Genomic DNA, 24,513 nt, shown 5'->3' with positions numbered 1-24,513 from the left:
TATTGTATGGTGATCAATTGTGAATGACTTGGCTATTCCCAACAATACAATGATCCAAGACATTCTGAAGTACTTATGATGAAAAATGCTATCCATCTCCAAATAAAGAATTGATGGAGTCTGAATGTAGCTTGAAGCATACTTTTCTAAAAACTTCATTTTTTTTGGTGTTTTCTTTTTACAGTGTGACTAATATAGAAATGTTTTGCATGGCTGCACATGTATAACCTATATCAAATTGCTTGCTTCTTAATGAGGAGGAAATAAAGGAGAATTTCAAACTCAAAATTAAAAAAATGTTTTAAAAGTTTTTACATGTAATTGGGGAAAAAATAAAAAACATATTTAAAAAAAAAGAACTGGTATTCCTCTGAACTTTTAACTAGATGGGTTTTTTTTTTGGCTAGGCAATGGGGTTAAGTGACTTGCCCAGGGTCACACAGCTAGTGTTATGTGTCCGCGTTTGAATTCAGGTCCTCCTGACTTCAGGGCTGGTGCTCTATCCACTGCACCACCTAGCTGCCCCCTCCAATGCTTTTTTGATAGTCTGTTAAATTATAGCAACCTGCAGCTTTAATTCCCAAATGACTGTTGGCTAATTTTCCTATAGTGCAATAGATGGTAATTTAAAGAATCTTAGTATTTATTAAAGTGGTTTTGTTTGTTAAAGAACTTACGCCCAAGGGCAGTGAGGTGGCCCAATGGATAAAGAACCTGCCCTGGAATCTGGAGGACCTGAGTTCAAATCTTGCCTCAGACACTATTAGTAACTGTGTAACCCAGTGCAAGTCACTTAACCTTGGCTGCCTCAAAAAACAACAAAACAAAAAAACCACATGCCCAGAGAGCTATACTTGCCTCGGCAAGCAGAAGCTTAAATTGGGGGGGGGGAGAAGAGTCAAAGGGAGAGTCAACTCACACTATTTTATGCCACAGGCTCTCTGTATCTTGATCAAAACACTTAAAAGCATATTAGTAAAACTTAGGGCAGCTGGGTGGTGCAATGGATAGAGTGCTGGGCCTGGAGTCTGGAAGACTCATGTTCCTGAATTCAAATCCTGCCTCTGACACTAACTAGCTTGTGTGACCCTGGGCAAGTCGTTTAACTCTGCCTCAGTTTCCTCACCTATACATTGAGATGGACAGGGAAATGGCAAACCACTCCAAGAAAACACCAAATGGGGTCACAGTCAGACACAGCTGAAACCACTGAACAACAAAAAACTTAAGCTTCACTCAGTTGTACAGGCCTAGGCAAAGTGACCGTGTATATATAAAGCATTCTGGAAAATTCAAATGACTGACAATTACATAATGTCAAGATTAAAAATGTTGATTACCATTATTTGGAAGGGAAAATCCTAAATGTTCACTAAGGTTTAACTATGAGATTTCATTTAGGAGTAGAACATGCTCATATGTACTGAATAAAAATATATATTTTTTTACTATTTACTTGTCCACCCAACTTCTACCAGAGAAATTGCATTTTTCTCCTGAATGGAATTTTTATGTTTTATTATTATTACCTTTACAGATGTCAAGGGTGGCTTCTAACATTAGGAAAAAGAAACGATGGTTACTATAAACAACTGCAGTTGATGACAAGTACATTAATTACAGTGTATGGCTATACTCCAGCAGTGTACTGTGATAAATACCTGGAATTTATTGAGCACTTACTATAAACCTAGCTAGCTGCTAGGCATTATGGAGTAGGTACAAAAGATGTTTTAAAACTACTGAAGCCTTCTCAACCCCACTCTGAGGTAGGTTGGTATTCTAAGTTCTAGCATCAACATGTATTTTCTTATTCCTGAGCACAGATGTATTACCAAATCCTGTAACCTGATAGTTCTCAAATGTTAAGAAATCTTAAATTTAACATTATTTTCCCTCAGAGATCTGCCCCCCATCCTCCTTTTTTAAATACAAAACTTACAAGATAATACAACTTATCTGATATAGACAAAACTTGATGCCGTTGAAAAAAACACATTTTAAATTTGTCATTGTCATTCGTTTTAATTTTACAGTGTTGATCACGAACCTCCAACTCCATTTCTTTGGCATTTTTAATAGATTATAGATCCTTTCTACCATATTTCCTGTTGGTAATAGATATTACAATCTTGAATTCTTATTCCATAAGGAAAGTCATCTTCCTTTTATGAAAACAGTATGTATGTTCCTTCTCAGAAGGGAGCCTTCTCATATCTAAAGATTGCCTTTGTAATGGCCCATATAGGATAAAGCATGATAGCAAAAAGCATTTTCCTGGCATTTATTTAAGGAACTTGAGGTTTCTATCCCTGCCCCCAAACTTTCCTGAAGAGGACTGTACGATAACATTTCAATTACAATAGTTAACATTTCTGAATATGAAATATAGACTCTAAAGGGTAAGAACATAGTCTGTAAATTATAATTGATTTAAAACAGTTAATTTTAACAATAAAGTTACATCACAAGTGCTGGAGTTGTAAATAAACTATGAAACTACTGTATAATTAATGTCTGGCTACATTTTAACCTGTTATCCACAGAAGTGGAACTTAGCCAAGACTCCATGTTTTAAAATGTTCAAGTTTATCTCTCATATTTTACAAAATCCACATGGAAGTATTTCCCCCCATAAACTCTGATGTTTATTGTTTGTAAAATAACCATGCACTAATTCATGTTGAAGTAAGACAGTTTTAAAGTATTCATTAATCCAGCTGATGTGTCATGAAGATGGAACAGAGATGGCTTCCACAGCTTCAATGAGGTGTAAGGCCAGACTGTACTGCCCATGGTTTTCTGGTAATAGCTCTATTACTTTATTTACTAGTTTAGCTGTTGTTGCAATTGGCACTTCAGTGTTTTGAAGATCCTGGGGGTCCTGCAAATTTGACATGAAAAATATTCCATCAGGCATCTTAAAATTAGTAATATTTGTTATTAACTTTATAATAAAAGGTAAATATAGTATTTTAAGAGGCCTTTTCCCTTTCTTCCCTAAATAAAATTAGAAGTATTAAATCGACTTCACGCATTTTTAAGTGACAGGTAGGTTTGGGGAATTTATCAATTCTACTAATATGATGGAATTAAATAATAATTGCTAGCACCGATGCAGAATTTTCAAGTTTATAGAATGCATATACGTTATGGAAGTTAAGTGACTTGCCAGTGGTCACATCATAATAATTTCTCCTGACTTTAAGGGAAGGATTCTTTCCAATAAATCATAATGCCTCAATATGTGGACAGCGAAAAAAAAAAAGCCAAAACCCAACCACACTTGTTTGATAAGAATTAGGCATCTTATTCAACCCTGAATAATTTCTTTGTATACTTTAGACAATAATTCCAAAGCCTACTATGGATTAGACTGTAACATGAACCAGAATGACTATCCTTAACAGCAAAACAACCAGTTATCAACATGTAAAGATTAGTTAACACAGTGTGAACAACCTGGTTCAACTAAAAATACTTGTTAGATTTTTGTCTCCTAAGATCTTGTGTTTCATCTCCTCTTTGTTACACTTACCATAGCTTTGAGCCAGGTACAGAGTGTTGGGGGCAGTCTAGCAAGCAGTTCCATGCCCTCTTTGGTCTGAGTATGGAGTAAGGCATAGGCTAGCCTCTGCCCAGTCAGCACAAGGAGCTGAGATGCCAGCACTTCTTGATCTTGCACCTGCAGAATGGCCTAAGGGGAAGGACAAGAAGAAAAGTGCAGTCAGATACCTCGAGGTCCTCCATCTGAGCAGCGTGAGAAGAGCGGAAACATTTTCAGTGTCTGCTAGGCCACTTAAGGAGGAGGTCAGTTACTTCCTGAACTATGACCACATATTATAAGTCAAACAACTCAGAGTTTAGTCTTTAGCCTAGCCAAACCTTGTCATTTCATATACCAGCATAATGAGGCTGGGCTCTTATGTTTTTGACACAGGAAGAATCAGCAATGAAATGAAGCCAGGCACTGAATTTTATTTTTCCAATTAAATATAATTTCTTTACCATACAAACAAGAGATATTTAACAAAGTTCATTCACCACCTTAGAAAGGCCAATTTTACTCTCTATTTTCTTAACGTAAGCCTTCTTTGTATATTAAAGAGCAAGAGTTACCTCTTCTCCAAGATGGTCAACTCCGTAATTATACAGTTCCAATACATAATGTCTTCTAATCACATCTTCATTAACTTGAAGGTGCTGGGCTAAATACACAGCCAGGTCTGGCCATTCTCCATCCCTGCCAAGAGGAGTAACTGGCGCTTCCTCCGAAGTCTCTTTGTCCTTAGGGACAGACTGCTGTGCCTGAACAGCTGCACTAATGATTTTCAATAAAAACTTGGGAACAAAGCATGCAAGTGAGAAGAACAGGAAAAAAAATCTTATTAATATAGGCTTCATTAAAGTAACACCTCACTAGAAATATTAGCTAGAGCAATCAGACAAGAAAAAGAAACAGAATAAACACAGGCGCAAAAAAAAAGTTCACTTTGTGGATAATATGATGGTTTACTTGGAGAACCCAGTTAACACAATTAATTAAAACAATAACTTCAGCAAATTTGAAGGATATAAAATGAACCTACATAAATCCTCACCATTTCTGTATATTACCAAGAAACTCAGCAGGAAAAGATTGTGAAATTCCACTTAAAATAGCTACCAAAAATGTAATGTGCTTTGGACTCTACTGAGATAGATATAAATAAGAATTATATGAATATAACTACGAAACACTTTAGAATAATCAAGACAGACCTAAATAACTGGAGAAATGTTAACTGTTTACAGGTAAACCACACCAATATAGTAACAATAAAAGTACTAGGGGAAAAGGTAAGGGGAAAGGAATAAGCATTTATATAGTACTATTAGGTGCTACGTACTGTGCTAACTGCTTTTTACAAACATCGCACTTGATCCTCAAGGTGGATGCTATTATCATCTCCATTTTATAGTTAAGGAAACTGAGGGAAAAACCGAGGCTAAGTGATTTGCCGAGGGTCACACAGCGTCTGAGACCAGATGTGAACTCAAGTCTTCCTGACTTGGGCCTTTCAGGCCCAGTGCTCTAAACACTGCACCACTGACTACCCCTGTACTCTCTAAATTAATTTACTTATTCAATATCATACCAAACTACAAAAGGAAAACTTTACAGGGCTAGAAAAAGAACATTTACCTGGAAAAACTGAAGGTAAAGAGTCTCAGGAGAAATGAAAAAAAGTGGGAAGGAAGGGGACTGTATCAGATTTCAAACTATACTAAAAATAATCATCAAAACTATTTAGTACTGATTAAAAAATAGAAAGGCTGACTGGTATGGGTTAGAGAGACAGACTTTGGGGATGGGGTGTGGCCAGGAACACCACAGACAGTTCAGGCCAGGGAGAGGAGAGGTCCCAGACTCATTCCAGGACTAAGTCCGGCAATAATCTATTGCTAGATGGCAATCTGCAGAGCTTGGACCACGGAGGCAACAATCAGACTGCCTTGGATCAGTCAACTTCTGGAAGCACCGAAAGCTTATAGATCCCCAGTGTGAACTGTCCCTGAGGTCCTGCGGATTTTTGTTTAAAAAAAAAATATTGTTTGGGAAGGGATACAACACTCAATACTTAAGGAAAGGAGCAACAAGACCAATCCAGACCTTCTGTCCAGACAGGCACAGAACCTGGCCTTAACAGCAAGTCCAAAGTGAGGAAGCAGGCAGGCAACGTAAGTAAACAAAAAAGGTATCCCACCATAAAAAGCTAATGTGGTGACAAAGATGCTGAACACACAAACCCAGAGGGGAATGACTGAAATTTCTACAAGAAAAACCTTAAAGAAAAACACAATGTGGGCAAATTCAACTAGAATTCTTGGAAGAGTTTATAAAGCAAGATTTCAAAATGTTTATGAATGAAATGAGAGAACTAGAGGAAAAAATTGGAAAAGAGAGGAGCAGAATACAAGCAGAGCCTCATCTGAGCTCTCTCAAATTCTGCTCCAAACAGCTTTAAATAATGCCTCAAAACAAATTATGGAGTGGCAGAACCTACAAAAGAATGGAGTGAAACACTTTTCCAGTCTAAGACAACTCAGAAGGCTGGCAGGAAAGGTGTGTGTCACTGGGGTGAGAGCGAAGTGCAGTACAACAACAGGCTGTGCCCCAGCAAGCCAGAAGCAGGGCAACTGAACTGGCAGTTTCAGGAGCTCTCTGCCCACCAGTGGTAAGGGGGTCAGACAACTGGTCAGAAGGAAATTCCCAGGGTAGATTCAATTTTGCTGGCAATGGGTGCAGGACTCTGGTACATTGCACACATGCAGTTCTGCATGGCAGTGCCAAGGCACTAACGCAGGAGCAGCACTAACATATTAAAGTGTACTGCGCACATTTTGGGGAGTGGGGATCCTGCTCACAATTCTAGGGCGGAAAAAAATCCTTGGGGTCGCTCACAGACCATAGCACAGGGCAGGGAAGCAGTCAGCACACCTCTCCCTAGATTGCATCACTTCGGAAGAACTAAAAACTTACATTTCCCCAGAATTATCTCTGAGAGCAGCAGCAAGAAACGCCTGAAGCTTGGGATAATGCCCCCTCCATCCCAGGAGCAGAGCCCCTCTGAACATGAAGTGGAGTAGGTTGAAAAATGAGCAAACAACAAAAACAGAAGAACATGACCACAGAAAGTTACTATGGTGACAGGGAAAATGAAATCAGAGCTTCAAAAGACAACAAAGTACAAACAGCTACATCCAAAGCCTCAAAGAAAAATGTGAACTGGTCTCAGCCCCGCCTCCCCCAAATTCTCAGAAGAGCTCAAATAGGATTAAAAAAAATAAAAGAAGTAGAGGAAAAATTGGGAAAAGAGAGTAATACAAGAAAAATCATGAAAAAAGAGCCAACACCTTGGTAAAGGAGGCACGAAAAAAAACAGTCAAGAAAATAATATCTCAAAAAGCAGAATAGGCCACATTGTAAAAGAGGCCCCAAAATCTACTAAACAAAAAAATTCCTTAAAAAGCAGAATTGGCCAAATGGAAAAAGGTACAAAAATGCGCTGAAGAAAATAATTCCTTAAAAATTAGAATTTGGCAAGTGGAAGCTAATGACTCCATGAGACATCAAGAAACAAAACAAAATCAAAGGATGAAAAAAATAGAAGAAAATGTGAAATATCTCATTGAAAAACAACTGACCTGGAAAATAGGTCTAGGAGAGATAATTTAAGAATTACTGGACTATCTAAAAGCTATGATTTTTAAAAAAAGGCCTAGACATCATCTTTTAAGACGTTATCAAGGAAAACCCACCTTGACACTGTAGAAGGAGAGGGTAAAATAGAAATAACCAATGAAATTTTTATTGCTAAATTCTCTTAGTCTTCATCCTTCTCAACCTCCTTACAGTTTATACACAGCTAACCATGCCTCTTTCCAGACACTTCTCCCTGAGTTTTGTGACATTGTTCTGTCCTTGTTTATAAAAGATATTATTAAGCTGTGAGCTGCTTGAGAGCAGGAACTATCTTTTACCTTTCATTATCACTAGCACTTAGCACAGAGCCCACTCACAGGCACTTAATAAACGTATGTGATTATTTTTTCCTTAAAAAAACCCAGCATATGACGTGACCAGATCATTTTGAACGTATTCCTCTAAGTAGGAACTCTTTCCTTTTAATCTTGGTTGATTAGAATTTAATATTACCATAACTACTTAAAAGTTAGAGTCCTTGTGGCCTTTTGGAATGAACTTTATGTTACCTCCTAGTCAAAGTACCATAATAATTTCTAAAAGGGAATACTGGAGATTTTGCAGGTGGATTATAGCTGATACTTGTCTGTCTACTTTGTAGTATCATTATTTACATCCTTCTGCCTACATATGAGTATACCACAGGATTCTATCTTGGGTCCTTTCACCTTTTCTCCTTATACTGTCTTGGTGACTCGATCAACATTATGGACTCATTCATCATCTCTATCTAAGCCCTCATCTGATTCCTGAATTTCAGTCATGCACCTCCATGGGATAGTAGGTATTCTCAACAGTAATAGGAGAGAGTCAGGAAGAGGGGAGGGCTTGGAGGAAAGAAACAAATTCAGTTTTGGACATGTTGAGCTTAAGAAGTCTGTGTGACATCCAGAAGGCAACTGGAGATTCAAGTCAGAAGGTCAGGAGACAGACTAAGGCTGGATAAACAGAACAGAAATAGAAATCATCTGAACTGAGATAACAAAGATTATTTCAATTCACTGGTCATGAAAGATGACACACTTAACTGACAGCTAAACATCTGTAAATTACGAAAGAATTATATACTTCTTGACCTTTTATGTCCCCATCACTAGTCTGTCACTGCAGAAACAGAAGGGCTACACAAGGATGGGTGATTGTTTTTATTTTTATTTGATGCATACGCTGCCACAACCAAAGAGTTTTTCACCTTCGGGGCAATCTTCTGGTGATGTGCTTGCTAAATAAGCTGGTCCTTGGACACAAACAGTATGTCACAGAGGAAAAAAGAACAACTAAATCTTACCTGTTGTCGGAGAGATATGAAATTTGGGTCCATCTCACCACTTGGTAGTAACTGAATTGAAGTTAGGTCTTTAAAAAATGCATTTTTGCCCTGAAAAAAAACAACAAAAAAATCTTGTGATCACTTTTTTGGGGTGTTATTGAAGTTTTCCCTATTTCTGCAGAGTTCAAAGGATTTTTATTTAACCTCTTCATCTTAATCTCAGGAGAAATTTAGTTTATTTAATTTATGCACAAGAATGTGGCAAGTAGTTAATGTTAAAAGTATTTAAATGTTTGGATACTGACATGAAATTTAGAAAGATTTTATCTAAGTTTCATAGGAAAGTCATAATAACAAAATACTGAAAAATAAAATTAAAGGAACAGATTTTATTCAACTTGGAGAAGAAGTTGGCAGAGGTTATATGAAAGATGTAGATGACTGAACCAAAAAAAAATGGAACTGCTAGAAGAAAATATTAATTTAGACTAGCATTTCCCAAACAATAGCCTGTGTTACACTTGATATCATATGTAATATGAACAGAACTACTTAAGAAAATTTTCATAGTAGTGATATTTCTATTATGTATCAAAAATACTTGTTACATATGGCAATTTTTTGGTTATGAAAAAGTATCATTTCCTTATTTGTTTCTGTACAAGAATTTTTCTATCCCTACCCCATATCACACTCTTTTCCCCAGAGTCATTCTATATTCTGGAGCTATTTATAGTTAATCTGGAGCTATTTATAGATTTTGTTGCTACTGCTCATATAGATTATTTTTTACTTTGTCAAACATGATGGTTTTTCTTCAATAACTGATCATTCAACAGATTCAAAATTTAGTTGGAATGAACAAGCATTTATGATGCCAGAACAGTACAAAATGGCTTGAAATAAAAGAAGATAAATTGGGACGTAAAGATTATTCTACAGTTCAGCATTTAGGAATGACAGCAGAAAAGCAAATTTGTATGTCCAAGAAATGAAGTGTATATTTACTAACCCCAAATGGCAGTAAAAACAACAACAAACTATGAGACAAGCTTATCTGTGAAAAAAAAAATTAAGGAACAGGACATTTATAAAGCCCATACCAAAATTCAAGATCAAAGAATTTGCTAATGAATCATTTTCTAATATAGTGTAATTTCTCATTTCTAAATAATAAAAGTATTGATGCTAACACAGTAGTTTTCAATAGTATTTGTAGTAAGACATCATAGGCCTTTATCTGATATTGAGGAGGTAGTATACTTACAAGAGAAAAATGGAGTAGATATAGGTAACTTTACATACATGAAATAGTAGAAGAGTAAAATATATTACAAAAGAAACTAAGATGACAATACTTAATATTATAGAAGAGGATACCAAAATCCATATCATAATTAATGAGGCAACTACAATTTCAAAAGAAAAACACACCAGTAACTTTTGTTTAGTGTACAGTTCAGTTAGCTCTTGCACAGGTAAACGTTATTTGTTGTTTTAAAAGAACTGGCATCAACTACAGAAGAGATCATTTTCATTTTCTTTTTTTTTTTTTTGGCAATTGGGGTTAAGTGACTTGTCTAGGGTCACACAGCTAGTGTCAAGTGTTTGTTCTGAGGCTGGATTTGAACTCAGGTCCTCCTGACTTCAGGGCCAGTGCTCTATCCACTCTGCCAGTTAGCTGCCCCAGAAGAACCACTTCCAATACCTGTCTACTTGAATTGATTGTATCTTTAATAATGAATACTTGAAAATGAACTTAAATGCATTTTGATCTAATGATGGTAATATAATGTTAGGCAGAATGTCTGTAGTAGCTATGAAGATGAAGGAAACTTTTCTTGAAATAATCATTTGGCTCTGTTTAAATCACTGATTCCAATTATCACTTCATAAATTTAAAAACCTGATACAAAAGAAGTTAACCATCTAAAATATTTCTGGAATAAATTTATTCTATTTATCACCAATCTAACAATAATGAAACCATGCTAGAAACTGTAACTAAAGAACTTGAAATGAAAATTATTAAATTGATCTAGTACTGGGACTAAGACAGCTGACATGTAGTTTATGAAGTGCTCCTATGATATGGTGTACATATTCTGCAATATACATGCTTCGTTCCTATATCTTGCTCTTATTCTGGTTTGATAAAGAGATCGATATTAATTTCTTTCAAGGCCTTGCTTTGAAAAAGAAAAAAAATAAATTATAAGATCTAATGATAGGGGCCAGCTAGGTGGCGCAGAATTATACTTTGCTGGGGAAGTTACTCTTGATTGAAACCCCAGCTCTTCTGCCCTATGAAATATAGTGTTCTAAGTGCTACGGTCCTTCACCATAAAGGCTGCTAGGTCTTATGTAAACCTGACTGTAGCTCTGTGACATTTAAATTTGTTGTTGTTGTTGTTGTTGTTGTTGCTACCTGGGAGATTTGAAATTTGCCTATGATATTGCTATAATTTCCTCCTGGGATCTTTTGGGTGGTGATTGGTGGATTTTTTCTATTCCTACTTTACCTTCTTGTTCTAGAACTGCAGGGAAATTTTCCTTAATAATTTCTTGTAATATTGTATTGAGATTTCTGGTAGTCCTACAGTTCTTATATTGTCTCTCCTCAATCTGTTCTCCAGATCAGTTGTTTTTCTGATGAGATGTTTCACATTCTCTTCCATTTTTTCATTCTTTTGGCTTTGTTTAATTATTTCTTGGTAACTTAGAATGTCATCAGCTTCTCCCCTTGCCCAATAGTTTAAAAGGAATTATCTTCTTCCTTAAGGTTTTGGTTCTTCATTTCCAGTTGGTTGACTTTCTTTTTATAATGTTCTTGGAATGCTCTTATTATTTGATTTTTAAGTACTTTTTAAGTTCTTCAAAAACTCTTTTTGGGCCTGTGGCCACTTAATATTTCTTACTGAAAAAAGGAGTAACTTTTCTGGTTCCACTATCTTCATCTGAATATGAATCTAGATCTTCTCTACCCACAGAATAGCTATCTATAGTTGGGTTTTTTTTTCTCCTTTGCTTACTCATTTTTATTTTGTTTTGTTTAATTTTTAGCAGCTATTACTATAATCAAGTTCTAGCCCTGAGCTGTGGGGAATGATGCCCCAGGCCTCAGAGGTCCTTCTTACTATTATTTTTTGAGCTCTGTCTGGAGCCCAAACTTGGGCACTCCTCTCCACCCCTAGGCGATGGCCAGATCCCCTAGCCATACTGTCCTGTAAACACTCTTGCTCTCTGTAGTCCCTCTGGTGGCTGTGAACTTCAACAGTCCTTCAAACTGCTCTAGAACTGAAACCTGGGATGCTGCTCTCCTGCAAGTGCCCACAGCCAGCAGGGTCCCCACTCTTCTGCTACCACACTCACTAGGCATGTGCTAGCTTCTTCTCCCCTGCAGCTGCAGCCCCAGGACCACATCTAGTCGGCACAGCTGCACTTAGCATCCCTCAACAGTGGAAGGTCCTTGCAATCTTCTCTTACTCAACTGTCAGGACCTGCCCCCCCAATACTGTCAGTTCCAGAGGCTGAGGCTGCCTCCCAACCCAGGTTCCCCTAGGGTTTGTTTGTTGATTCAGGCCAAATCTTCACCCCTTGAGGTCCAGTCTTTCCTGGGGTCTCCTCAAGTTGTCTTAGGAGGACAACTACTTTACTCTAATTTTTGTTTAATTCTGCTGCTCTACTTTCCCTCTGAGGCAATGTTCTGTCTTCTTTGTGAGGGAAATTTGGAAAGCCGAAAGTTTTCTGACCAATTATTCTGCCATCTTCCCAAAATCCTCTCAAGGGAGTTCTCCTCACTAATGCATTGTGGATGGAGATGTGAACTAGTGCAATCATTCTGGAGAACAATTTGGAATTATGTCCAAAGGGCATACCCTTTGACCCAGCAATACCACTACTAGGTCTATATCCCAAAGAGATCAAAGCAAAGAGAAAAGTATTTAGAGCAGCTCTTTCTGTGGTGGCAAAAATTGGGAAATAGAGAGGATACCATTTGCGGAACGGCTGAACGAGTTGTGGTATATGATTGTGATGGAACATTATTGTGCTATAAGAAATGATGAGCAGTATGGTTTCAGAAAACCCAGGAAGACTTATATGAACTCATGCAAAGTAAAGTGAACAGAACCAGGAGAACACTGTATACTGTAACAATAATATTGTAAAGATGCTCAACTGTGAAAGACTTAGCTACTCTGATCAAGACAATGATCCAAGACAATTCCAAAGGACCCATAAAAAATGCTCTCCACCTAGTGAAAGATAATTGATAAACTACAAATGCAGGCTGAACCATACTTTTAAAAACTTTCTTGGAGCAGCTAAGTGGCGCAGTGGATAGAGCTTTGGCCTTGGAGTCAGTGTTCAAATCCAGTCTCGAACACATGACACTTACTAGCTGTGTGACCCTGGGCAAATCACTTGACCCCGATTACCTCATTAAAAAGCAAAAAAACCCCAACCAAACTTTCTTTATTTCTACTGTTTTATTTTATGTTTTCTTTTGAAACATGGCTATTATGGAAATATTCAGCATGACCTCACATGTTTAATTTAAATCAAAGCCTGCCTTCTAAAAGCATGGAGAGGAGTTGGAGAGAGAGGTGAAAGGGAAGGAGAGAATTTGGAACCCAAATTTAAAAAAAAAGACTGTCAAAAATTCTTTTACATGTAATTAGGAAATATTTAATGAGAGGAGAAGGGAGGCCAGGGGTGGGGTGGGTGGGTGAAGAAACTCAGGCTAAGAGAGGTTAAGTGACCTGCTCAGGATCACAAAGCTAGAAAGCATGAGGCAGGAACTGAATTCAAATCTTTCTAATTCCAGATCCAAGGCTCTATTCACTCTGCTACCTGATGCCTCAATATGAAGTCAACCTACGTGAATATAATTAAATAATGATAATAAATTATTTACTAAAAGGGATTGTGTTTTTTAAAATCCAATCATTTTTATTTTACATAAAATTACAAGTTTCTCTTGAAATTTAGTCAAAAATGTAAAGAAAGTTATTAACCTGATGTAGTTTTCTTTCCACTAAAACATTTTCCTTTCCTTCTATTATTTTTATCTTCAAAATTAGTGAAATCATAATCTATGAAAAGAAATATGACTTTCTGAAATACAATCCAGTCACATTTCTGAAAATGAATGAATTAAAGTGACTGCAACAATGAACTCATATGAATATGAAGAACTGTTCAAACTCCTCAGAAGGGATTATTCATCTTCACTCATCCTCAAAGAATGATTTCTTAGTGCTTCACCATCATTATTGGGACTTATGTCCTTCAATTCACTTCTGTTTTAAAGCACATAGGTTTGAAATCTTTTGAAATTACAGTACTTACCTTACTGTCAAAGAGGGAAAGAGGTTTCACAGACTTCAGTGAAAATCTCATGATTCCATACAAGACAGAGCATAGCACAGAATGGTGTTCAACAAGTGGATAGTGGATATGTTTCTGTTCAAGAGCCAGCTCCACTATTGATATCGGTCCTTCAACAGAGACCCAGGCATCTTCAGTATCTAAGACAGGCACTTGCATTTCATCACTGCTAACATCAGCCTAGGAAGATTTTGGAAATAGAAAGGATTATATGTCAGTAATTTGCTGAAAAAGAGACTCTTCAAATTTAAGTTCTCATACTGCACTGTCCTTAAAAGAGGAAAGTATAAGGAGAATTTTTTTCCAGATCAAATAAAAATATAAGACTCTTCCAGTATCATAATAATCAGTCTCCACATGAAATACATTTTTTCCCCTGGTTGCCTATACTTAAAACTGATGATGATTATAATCTCCAATATTCTAACATAATTATTATGTATTAAATGATTTGTATATTTTACCTCCATTAAAGTCTGAAGAAGATCCAAGCAAGAGTCAAGAAACGATGTCATTGCTGTGTCACTCATACCCACATCCTAATTTTTAAAAGAACATACAAATTAAATTCTACAAAACTTCTGTCATTATAAAAAAAACATCTTTAAGTTGATTTTTTATATTAAATTAATGAGCTGGAATTGTGAGGTTAGATGACATTAATGAGTTTCAATCCCTCTTACTGGGATTAAATTAAAATACTTCTAGAGTTGGGCTAAGAAGCTTATATTCAGTTTGTAGTACTAATGACATGTGTGTGTGTGTGTTAAATTATCTATGTATATAAACATCCACATGCATATATGTGTGTGTTACATGTTACACACAAAGTTCACCAACAAAGTCCCCTCTGACACATACCAATTGTGTGATGCTAGGCAAGTCACTTAAACTTTTAGTGCCCCAGGACCATTTCTAAGAAGATAAAGTTGCTTCAATGGAAATTCATTATATATTAATGAATTGTAATTCTAGTTTTAATATACATGTACACACTCACAACACATACTGATGTATAGATGCACACATCATGTGTGTTATATGTGTATGTTATTAAAAGTATATAAATGCTAAATGTATGAATGGTTACACGTATATTAAACACATATGTGCATATATATAAACATGTGAAAACATTTTAAAACATTATATATATGTAATATATACATATACATTCACTTATATTAAATATCACATATGTATATATAAAATGTGAAAACATTTTAATATTCCACATTGTACATTATGTACAATGATTATTTTATTAGAACTATGATTTCGTTAGGTCACACAGTGAGCTCCCAGGGAGGAGCTATATGTAATGATGCATACAAACAGCAAGTAAACTAGATTTTGTTTGAATGTGAGAAAAAAATTCCCTACCAATTAGAGCTATACAAAGGTAGGACTGGATGCCTTAGGAATTAGTGGGTTCACCTTCAGCAGAGGTCTTCAAGCCAAGACTGGATGACTAACTTGTGGTAATGGGGATTCAGGATTCTTTTTGGAGTCTTGGTTTCAACTAGATAGCTGGATATTGAGATCCTTTCCAATTCTAAAATCTTACATTGTGTAACAGTCCTACAGAATTTGCTCTAATGAGCAAAATTAGGAATGATTCTAGATACAATTATGGATTTTTCTACAATGAATACCAAAATAAACCTACATATTCTAATATAATTCAGCTACAAATGAAGAAGATCCAAATATTTCAAAGTAAAATTTAAAATTATAAGCAACTGGTCCTAAACATAGGGCCAGAATTATCTGGACAAAACATAATTTAAAGAGTGATCAACAACTGGAGAATGAGTGTATGAAATTATAACTATAAGGATTTATTAACCTAATTCAATAAAGAGTCTACAGGAAGGCATTTTCTTATTATTTTTATTTATTTATTTTTTGCTTTTAGGCAATTGGGGTTAAGTGACTTGCCCAGGGTCACACAGCTAGCAAGTGTCAAGTGTTTGGTCTGAGGCCACATTTGAACTCAGGTCCTCCTGACTTCAGGGCCAGTGCTCTATCCACTGCGCCACCTAGCTGCCCCAGGAAGGCATTTTCAATTTTTCAATGAAAAGGAATGAAAAGATATGCACTATAATATTATTTTGTAATTCTCATTCATGGTCCAAAGTTTTTTTTTTTTTCAAAAAGGGCTTTATGAAAACCTATTCTGAATGTTATCTGACCATTCTGAAATATAAATTTAACAAGATGAAAATTCACTACCAGCTTTAATATACTACTCATTTTCAACCTCTTTATCATCTGATATACCACCATGAAAATCAAAAGCAGTTTAGTTCATCTAGCACAATTAAGCAGCTTCAATTTTTATAAAATGCAAAGTTTAGAAACTACCTTCACCTCAATGTATTTAGTATAGAGGAAAATATTCACTTACCCTTCTGCATAATCTATCCTTTGGAGATTTTCCAACCTAGCAGAAGAGAAATAAATGTTATGATATTTAGTGATCCAAAGAAATAAGAAAGTGCAAAATAATCTGGAAGGCTTAGAATGATACAAAAAGCAACTACAAAACTTGAACTTTCTATTCTTGCTTCCCCTAACTATATATGTAAAGTGGGCATGTTTCATAAATGAAGAGAACCAAATGTCAATGTAGAGGATGCATTTCATGAACCAATAATTTAGATAATCCTACAGTTTATTTTTAGTAATACTTCATCCCTTTTTTAGGAAATAAGTTTGTTCTATTGACCTATTAAATGAAGAATTCCTCAAAACTTGGTTCAAATGTTCTGTGGCCAATTAATTAACTGTGCTTCATTGAAATCTAGAGTCATACTCAAGTTAACTTATTTTTAAAAATTAGCTAACATGCTGGTGCAGGTGCCAAGTACCAGTGAGGTGCTTCGAAGCCTCCTCCTCTTCCTCTCCTCCCCCCATACAGAAGATAAAGTTGTTCATGGCCTGCCAGACCTTAAAAGCCCCCAGGACTGCCCCTAGTGACCTGAGTTCCATTGAGAAACTCTAGAGGAATTGCAGGAGTTTTGGGAACAGCCCACTGACCCCCATGCTCAACAAGAAATCATCAACAGCACTGAAGATGTGTACTTCTCTACTGACTTGTTGAATACCAGGAAGCATGAGAAGGAGAAGCTCCTTCCTGTTCTCAATTTGCAAAAACCAGAGGCAAATAGAGACAAGCCAAAATAGCACCAAGGTGCAGTCTCAAAGAAAGTCGCAGATTTGATCCTTGAAAAGTAGTCACTTGTGATAAGGAACTTGAGAGAGTGATCTCACTGAAGACAGGCCTTCAATTTTTGAGGCAACTGTCATTTGTACCAACAGAAGAAGGCACCTGAATACCATGTAGGGTTTTACTCAGGCCAGTCTGGCACTTCTTGCCAACCAGAAGAACTATCAGCTGCTGGTTGGCCTGCTGAAGTCCTTGTGGAACACATAAATGCTGCAAAAAATGCATGCTCCAGGAAGATTATCCTGTAGCTACCCAGCTTTGCCTCAAGTCTTAGCAGGCAGACAGAGCTTTCCAACACGACAGCTGCATCAAATGAGCTAGACTCCAAGCTGCAGGCCGCCCTCAAACAAACTGAGGAGTATATGGCTGTGGCACTCTCCAAGATCTTCAAGAATTTTGGAATCACCGCTACATCAAGGTGTAGCAGGTAGACAGGCTCCTGGGGAAGACACAGACCTCGATGACCAGCTGCACGTGCACGGTACACAGTCCGTCCACAACACGTGGTCCTGGGCTACGTGGAGCTGTGCGCAGGCAACACCGACACCAAGTTTCAGAAGTTTCAGTACAAGGACCTCTGCATAGCTGGTTTTCCTCACAGTGAGACGGTCAAGATGGCCCATGAGGTCTAGGAGCCTTTTATATTTTTTTATAAGTTTAACATTTAATGTAGTGACAAAAGCTAGCACTATAAGTTGTGGACAGAGTCTCTCTTCACTGGAGTTAGGCAGTAACCTAGGAGTCGTTCCACGATAATTTTCCCAACTGTTGCTTCCTAAGTCTGTCCTTCCTCCTACCTTCTTCCCTGAGGTCTTGACCTCAGTATCTATTATCAGCTCTTTAAAAACAGAGCCTACGTGGGGCAGGTAGGTGGCACAGTGGATAGAGCACTGGCCCTGGAGTCAGGAGGACCTGAGTTCAAATCCAGTCTCAGACTACTTGACACTTACTAGCTGTGTGACCCTGGGCAAGTCACTTAACCCCACTGCCTAGCCAAAAACAAACAACAACAGCAACAAAACACAGCCTATGCCCATCAACTGGGGAATGGCTGAACAAGTTGTGGTACATAATTGTGATGGAATACTATGATGCTATAAGAAATGATGAGCAAGATGCTTTCAGAAAAACCTGGGAAGGCAGAACCAGGACAACATTGTGCACAGTAACAGCAATATTGAAAGAGTATCAACTGTGAAAGACAGCTACTCGAACCAAGACAATGATCCAAGATGATTCCAAAGGATGAAAAATGCTCTCCACCCCCAGAGGAAACTGAAGAACTCTGAGGGCAAACTGAAGCAGTTTTTTTTCACTTTATTTTTTTTGTTTGTGTGTATTCTTTTGTTGTTGTCGTTGTTGTTTTACTTTTAGGCAATTGGGGTTAAGTGACTTGCCCAGGCTCACACAGCTAATAAGTGTCAAGCGTTTGGTCTGAGGCCACATTTGAACTCAGGTCCTCCTGACTTCAGGGCCAGTGCTCTATCCACTGCACCACCTAGCTGCCCTGTGTGTGTTCTTTTGCAACAAGGATGATGTGTACATTATGTTTTGCATGACTTCACATACATAATCAATATCACACTGCTTGCCTTCTTGAGGGGAGAGGAAAGAGTGGAAGGGAGGCCAGAATATTATTGCAGTAATGTGGACTGATAGCTAATTATCACCCTAGAACTTGAAATTTTTAAAAGTGAATGTTAAATTTCTTTTTACATTTAATTGGGAAATATTTGATGAAATATATCTAAAAATTTTTTTGAAGAAGAGCTAACATCGCTGCCTGTTCAAGTATACACATAATGGTTTAAAATTGTGGAGGGGGCAGAATATAAAGCAGTCAGATATTTTTCTAACAGGAAGTCTGTGAATTTTCCTCAACTCACAAAATAGCTTGAGGATTTACTACATATTAGGTGATACAAAAGTAATCTCTGAGATTGTCTCTGTCAGATACCTATTAAAGAGTAAAAGGACAATGCAATAAATATCTAAGTGAGTAATACAGATAATATCTGCTAAGAGAAAATTAAAAGAAGACAGAAATCAGCATGTGATGTAAAGGCTTTGTGTATGATATGGGACTCATTCTAGACCTGAATAGTATACTAAAAGGTGGAAAGGAGAGCAAGTACATTTTAAGTATATGTGAGGTGTTGGACATGACATAAACAAAGGTGTGGAGTAAACAATAAGTTAGTTAAGAAGACAGATATGATGTCTACAACTAAATTATAAAGGACTCTGGATACTGACATGAACAAGACAATATTAAATGACTCATCAATTCGTATGTCTGCTTATATCCACAAAATCTTAGCCCAAGTAATCTACTCATATACTGAGAGCAGCTCTGATGAAATTGTGAGAAGGAAGAAGCATGTTTTTGTAAATAGTATTCTAAGAGATGATCACATCTTTACTGTTAGACAACTACTGAAAGGTATCCAGAATACAAGATCTTACTGTGTTTACTATTCACTTATAATAAGAAAGTATTTGATTTGGTAGAACAAAATATTAATGCATATGCCCAAATCATATAAGATTCCTCAAAAGACATTAATATCAGACATAACTATGTTCAACGACCTTTTGATTATTAATATCAAAGCATTAAATAACAAAATATTAAAATAAGGAAATCGAAATAAGGATCACTAGCAGCCAGCATGATTTCACTAAAAATATGTCATGTCAAAGAAAATTCAATTTCTTTTTTGATAGGATTACTAAACTGGTACATACTTCAAGGAAATGCTATCGATAAAGTGTGTACTGAGATCTGACAACATAAAATCCTTGTGGATAAGATGGAGAAATGTTCATAGCTAGAATATTATTGTAGTAATGTGGACTGAAAGCTAATTATCACACTAGAAAGAAGTTTCTAATGACTCCTATTAACATTCTGTCCTTGGCAAAATCTTATTCAAAATTACTCTCAATCCTGGATGAAGAAATGCTTACTAAATTCAAAGACAAGACAAAGCTTAGAGAGACAGTTACTACAATAGATTCAAAATGATTTAAACAGTCTGTCTACAAAAATTCATTAAGCATATAGTATAACCCTACTTGAATAATACTGTCATTTTTATTATATTGGTCCAGCCAGTGATGAGCACTGAATATTCTTCCAGCTATTTAAGCTGTTAAAGTATTTTGTAACTGAATCTATACAAGTCTTTTTTGTGCTTTGGTAGGTTTTTGGAATGGGATTTCACTTTCTATTCTTGCTTCTTATGTTTTTTATTATGATACAGAACAGTTGATTTTTGAGGATTTATTTTTATAGCCTACAACTTTGCTAATGCTATTAATTGTTTCAATTAGTGTCTTCGCTGATTTTCTAGGATATTCAAAGTAAACCATCAGCAAAAGGAACACTTTTATTTCCTCTTTACCTATCTTTCTGTCTTTAAATTCTTTCTCTTGTCTTACTGCTGTTGCTAACATTTCCAGAACTATAATCAAATAACAGTGGTGAAAATGACCATCTTTGCTTCACTCTCATATTTACTGGAGCAGGTTCTAGAGTATCCCCATCACATATGTGACTTGCTTTTGATTTTAGGTAGATGCTTTTTATGATATTAAAAAGGTCCCTCTATGTCCATACTTTGCAGTGTTTTAGCATACAGGAGTGTTATACTTTGTCAAAAGCTCCAACTGCAGGGGCAGCTAGGTGGTGCAGTAGATAGAGCACTGACCCTAAGTCAAGAGGACCTGAGTTCAAATCTGACCGCAGACCAAACACTTGATACTTACTAGCTGTATGACCCTGGGCAAGTCACTTAACCCCAATTGCCTTTAAAAAAAAAAAGCTTCAACTGCATCTACTAAAATAATAGTTTCCAATGCTTTGATTCTTAATATGATGAATTATGTTGATTGTTTTTGTAATGCTGAACCATCCTTGTATTCTAGTACAAATAACTATTTGTTCATAATGAATGATTTCTCAGATAAATCACTGTAATCTACCTTACAAGATTTTGTTTAAAATCTGAGTCAATGTCCATTAATGATATTGGCCTACAGTTTTTGTTCTGTGTTTTATCTTTCCCAAGTTCAGGTATTTGAACTATATTTGTCTCATAAAAGATTTGTGGTACAGAATTGCTCTTACTTTCTCAATTTTGGAAAATCACTTGTGAAGTATGGGTACTAACTGTTCTTTAAAAACTAGATAGGTTTCTCCTTTGATTCCATCAGGATTAGGAGTTCTTTCCTTTGGTAGTTTCTTTATAGCTAGATATCTATTTCCTTTGCTGAGACTGAGTTATTTAAGATCTATCTAGCCTTCTAATAGTTTAGGCATTTCATATTTTTAATGGTATTCCTCTATTTTCTTCATGTTCTCAGTTTTGTTAGTATAAAACTGCACAATGTGTTCTGATTTGTCTTTTTATTGCTTCTGGTTTTGCTATGATCTCATGTTGCTCATTTGCTGTTTTACTGATGTGACTGCTCTCTTCTTTTTAATGAGATTAACTAAGGGCTTATCAATTTCATTAGTCTTTTCAAAGGAACAGCTTTTAGTTTTATCATTTCTATGGAGTTTTTTGTTTCCAATCTGTATCTTTTAATTTTTAATATTTCCTATGTTGTGCTTATTTTAGATCTATTTGTTGGCTTCCTAAATTTTAAAAATCCATATTCAGTTCATTTATCCTCACTTTTACTATTTTGTTAATGTAAATTTATAAGGATATGTTTTTCCCCCAGGACTGCTTCAGCTGCAACCCAGAATTTTGGCATGTTATTTCATTATTATAATTTTCTTTTAGACAATTATTGTTTCAGTGATTTGTTCTTTCACCCATTCACTTAGGATTTAATTATTAACTTTCCATTTGAGTCTACATCTTTTGTTTGTGGTCTCTGAACCAATTACTATTTTTATTGCATTATAATCTATAAAAGTTATATTAACTATTTACTTGTGCCCTAGAACATGGCTAATTTTTGTTGTATTTTTTTTTGTTTTTTTGTTTTGCTTTTTGGTGAGGCAATCAGGGTTAAGTGACTTGCCCAGGACCACACAGCTAGTAAATGTCAAGTGTCTGAGGCCAGATTTAAACTCAGGTCATCCTGACTCCAAGGCAGGATGTGCCACCTAGCTGCCCCAACATGGCTAATTTTTGTAAAAATTCCATGTGGTGCCACAAAATATGTATATTCTTTTCCTGTCCCATTCATAAGATGCCTTAAGTCTTTTAACTATAGTTTCTCCAGGAATTTGTTCAGTTCCATATTTTCCCTTTTGTTGATCTTTCTGATAAAACTGAGAGAGGGATATTGAAGTCTCCTGTCACTATTGTGTCTATTTCTTGTTGTAGTTCAGATGTTTCCTTTATGAATTTGGATACTAAAGCATTTGAAGCATATAAGTTTACTACTGATATCTATTTGTTGTCTATGATTCCTTTCAGCAGAATATAGTTTCTGTTTATCCTTTTTAATTTTTTGAATGTATGTTTTTGTTTTGTCAAATAGCATGATGCCAACTCCTGCTTTTTAAGATTCACTTGATTCACAGTGAAGGGGATAAAACTTCCATGAAGACTTCTCAGGGTAGTGATGAAAAGACTGTCTCAAAAATTAGAGATAGGCTCTGAGAGAACAAACAGGCCATAAGTTTAAATTACCTAAGCCTATAGGAATTTGATCCTAAATCCCCTCCTGATTGTCACACCACTGTCACATCAGCCTTAGATTTGCCAAATAAGGGCATGTATGCTTGGATTGGCTATACCCTGTTTCCTTGTTCTTTGTCTTCAGGGAAGATTTTCTTTTCCACCCACATCCCGGCTAATGGGATAGGAAGATTTTCTTTCACCCCTAGAAGGTAAGCCCGCCTCCCCAGCCAATGGGAGTAAGGGATAGTGGTGGGAGGAGGTTTTTTGCGTTAGGGTATATAATCTCATTCCTTTTTTGTGTGCCTGGCCTCTCTCCTGCCTGTACCAGAGAAGCAGAACACCCCTTCTTGTGAAATTGTAATAAAGGTAACTTTTGCTTTCCACCTTGAGAAGTCTCTGAGTTTAATTTGGGTTAGGGTCACTGTCCCACACAACAGTAAAAAAAAATTTCCATCTTACCCCTCCCCAGTTTTATTTTGTGTATGTCTGTTTTTAAAATGTGCTTCTTTTAAGCAAATGATTGTAAGATTTTGTTTTCTTACTTAATCTGTCACTCTTTTTCATTTTATTGAATTGTTTAATCCATTCACATTTAAAATTATAAGAATTAGGTTTATATTTTCTTCTATCTGTCTCTAAAATTGGGGTTCCCCCAAAGTTATGAAACTTTCCCACCTGTAATAAACATATTACTATATTCCTTCAGTTAATTTTTTTTAAGGTGGCTTGTTCCCGCTGGCTCTCTTCCTGTCATCTCTTCTTTCTGAAATGACAGAGGTTAGCTTCTCCTCACTGCTAGTCCTTGATTTGGCCTTAGCACATTACTCATTTTTCTCTTTCTCCCCATCTTTTATGTACTTTTCCATGTTATAATGTAGTGAGTCAGTCACACACACACGGTTCACCTGTAGGCAAGCTGTCCAGGTTACGTCCATAATCACCTATGCTCACCTCTTCCCTCTTGTCTCTACCAGACTTCTACCTTCACTCCAGGTCTCCTTATTTAGAAAAAAGTTTATTAGTGGTCCCTCTGCTGCCACTCAGCTGCTATTGCTGTCTTTGGCTACTGCATTTTGGGTGGTTGAGAAATAATCTCTTCTATTCTGGTTTTCTTTCAAAAAAATGTTTAAACACCTCTTTATTACTGAACATCTTATCTTTTTTCATGTTTGGTTAACCTCAGATTTGTAGGGTGGGTCTCCTTGGGCTGCATTCTGAGCTCCACTGCACTTCAGAATATCTCATTCCATTCCCTCCTACATTTTCTGGTGGGTGGAAAATCGTCTTTCAAATCTCCTTTCCTTTGAATTTGAGGGTCTTTCTCTTGATCACCTGCAGAACTTGCATCTGAATTCAACTGTTAAATTTAACTACTATGTGTCCTAGTGTTTGTAGCCTTGGGCTTTTTTTCTGGAGATGATTTGTGAATTCTTTAGATTGGTACTTCATTTTCTTTGTTCAGAAGTTCTAAGAAATTCTCTATTATTTCCTCCATTATGGTGTTAAGGGTTTTTTGTCCTGTCATGGCTTTCTTGGAGGTGTATGATTCCTAGGTTGTCTCTACACATCTTGTCTTCAAGGTTGGTGTGTTCTGCTCACACAGTAAGCATCTTTTTTTTTGTTTCTCTTTTTATAGATTGCACTTCACTTCTGTATATTTGCATTCCCAATCTATTGTTTTCTTTCCTTTCTTTTGAGAGGCTTGCCATTGCAGATTCTAGCTTTTTTA

The 24,513-nt window shown here is 36.4% G+C and overlaps 1 protein-coding gene and 1 pseudogene across 1 annotated transcript in view; one reads left to right on the top strand and one right to left on the bottom strand.

Annotated features, from left to right (window-relative positions):
- Positions 1-2,005: 2,005 nt before the first annotated feature.
- Positions 2,006-24,513, bottom strand: part of RAB3GAP2 (RAB3 GTPase activating non-catalytic protein subunit 2) — a 127,629-nt gene continuing 105,121 nt past the window's right edge. The window contains 7 exon segments of the mRNA XM_020982238.2: positions 2,006-2,884; positions 3,539-3,697; positions 4,120-4,341; positions 8,535-8,624; positions 13,869-14,087; positions 14,372-14,446; positions 16,318-16,353. Of these exon segments, the coding sequence (XP_020837897.1) occupies positions 2,729-2,884; positions 3,539-3,697; positions 4,120-4,341; positions 8,535-8,624; positions 13,869-14,087; positions 14,372-14,446; positions 16,318-16,353 (957 nt within the window). The 3' untranslated portion in view covers positions 2,006-2,728.
- LOC110205426 (syndetin pseudogene) lies at positions 16,758-17,771 on the top strand (annotated as a pseudogene).

Source organism: Phascolarctos cinereus, unplaced genomic scaffold (assembly GCF_003287225.1).
Source record: "Phascolarctos cinereus isolate Bilbo 61053 unplaced genomic scaffold, phaCin_HiC Scaffold_5;HRSCAF=322, whole genome shotgun sequence".
NCBI classification, from domain to species: domain Eukaryota; kingdom Metazoa; phylum Chordata; class Mammalia; order Diprotodontia; family Phascolarctidae; genus Phascolarctos; species Phascolarctos cinereus.
This window is presented reverse-complemented; position numbering and strand designations above follow the sequence as displayed.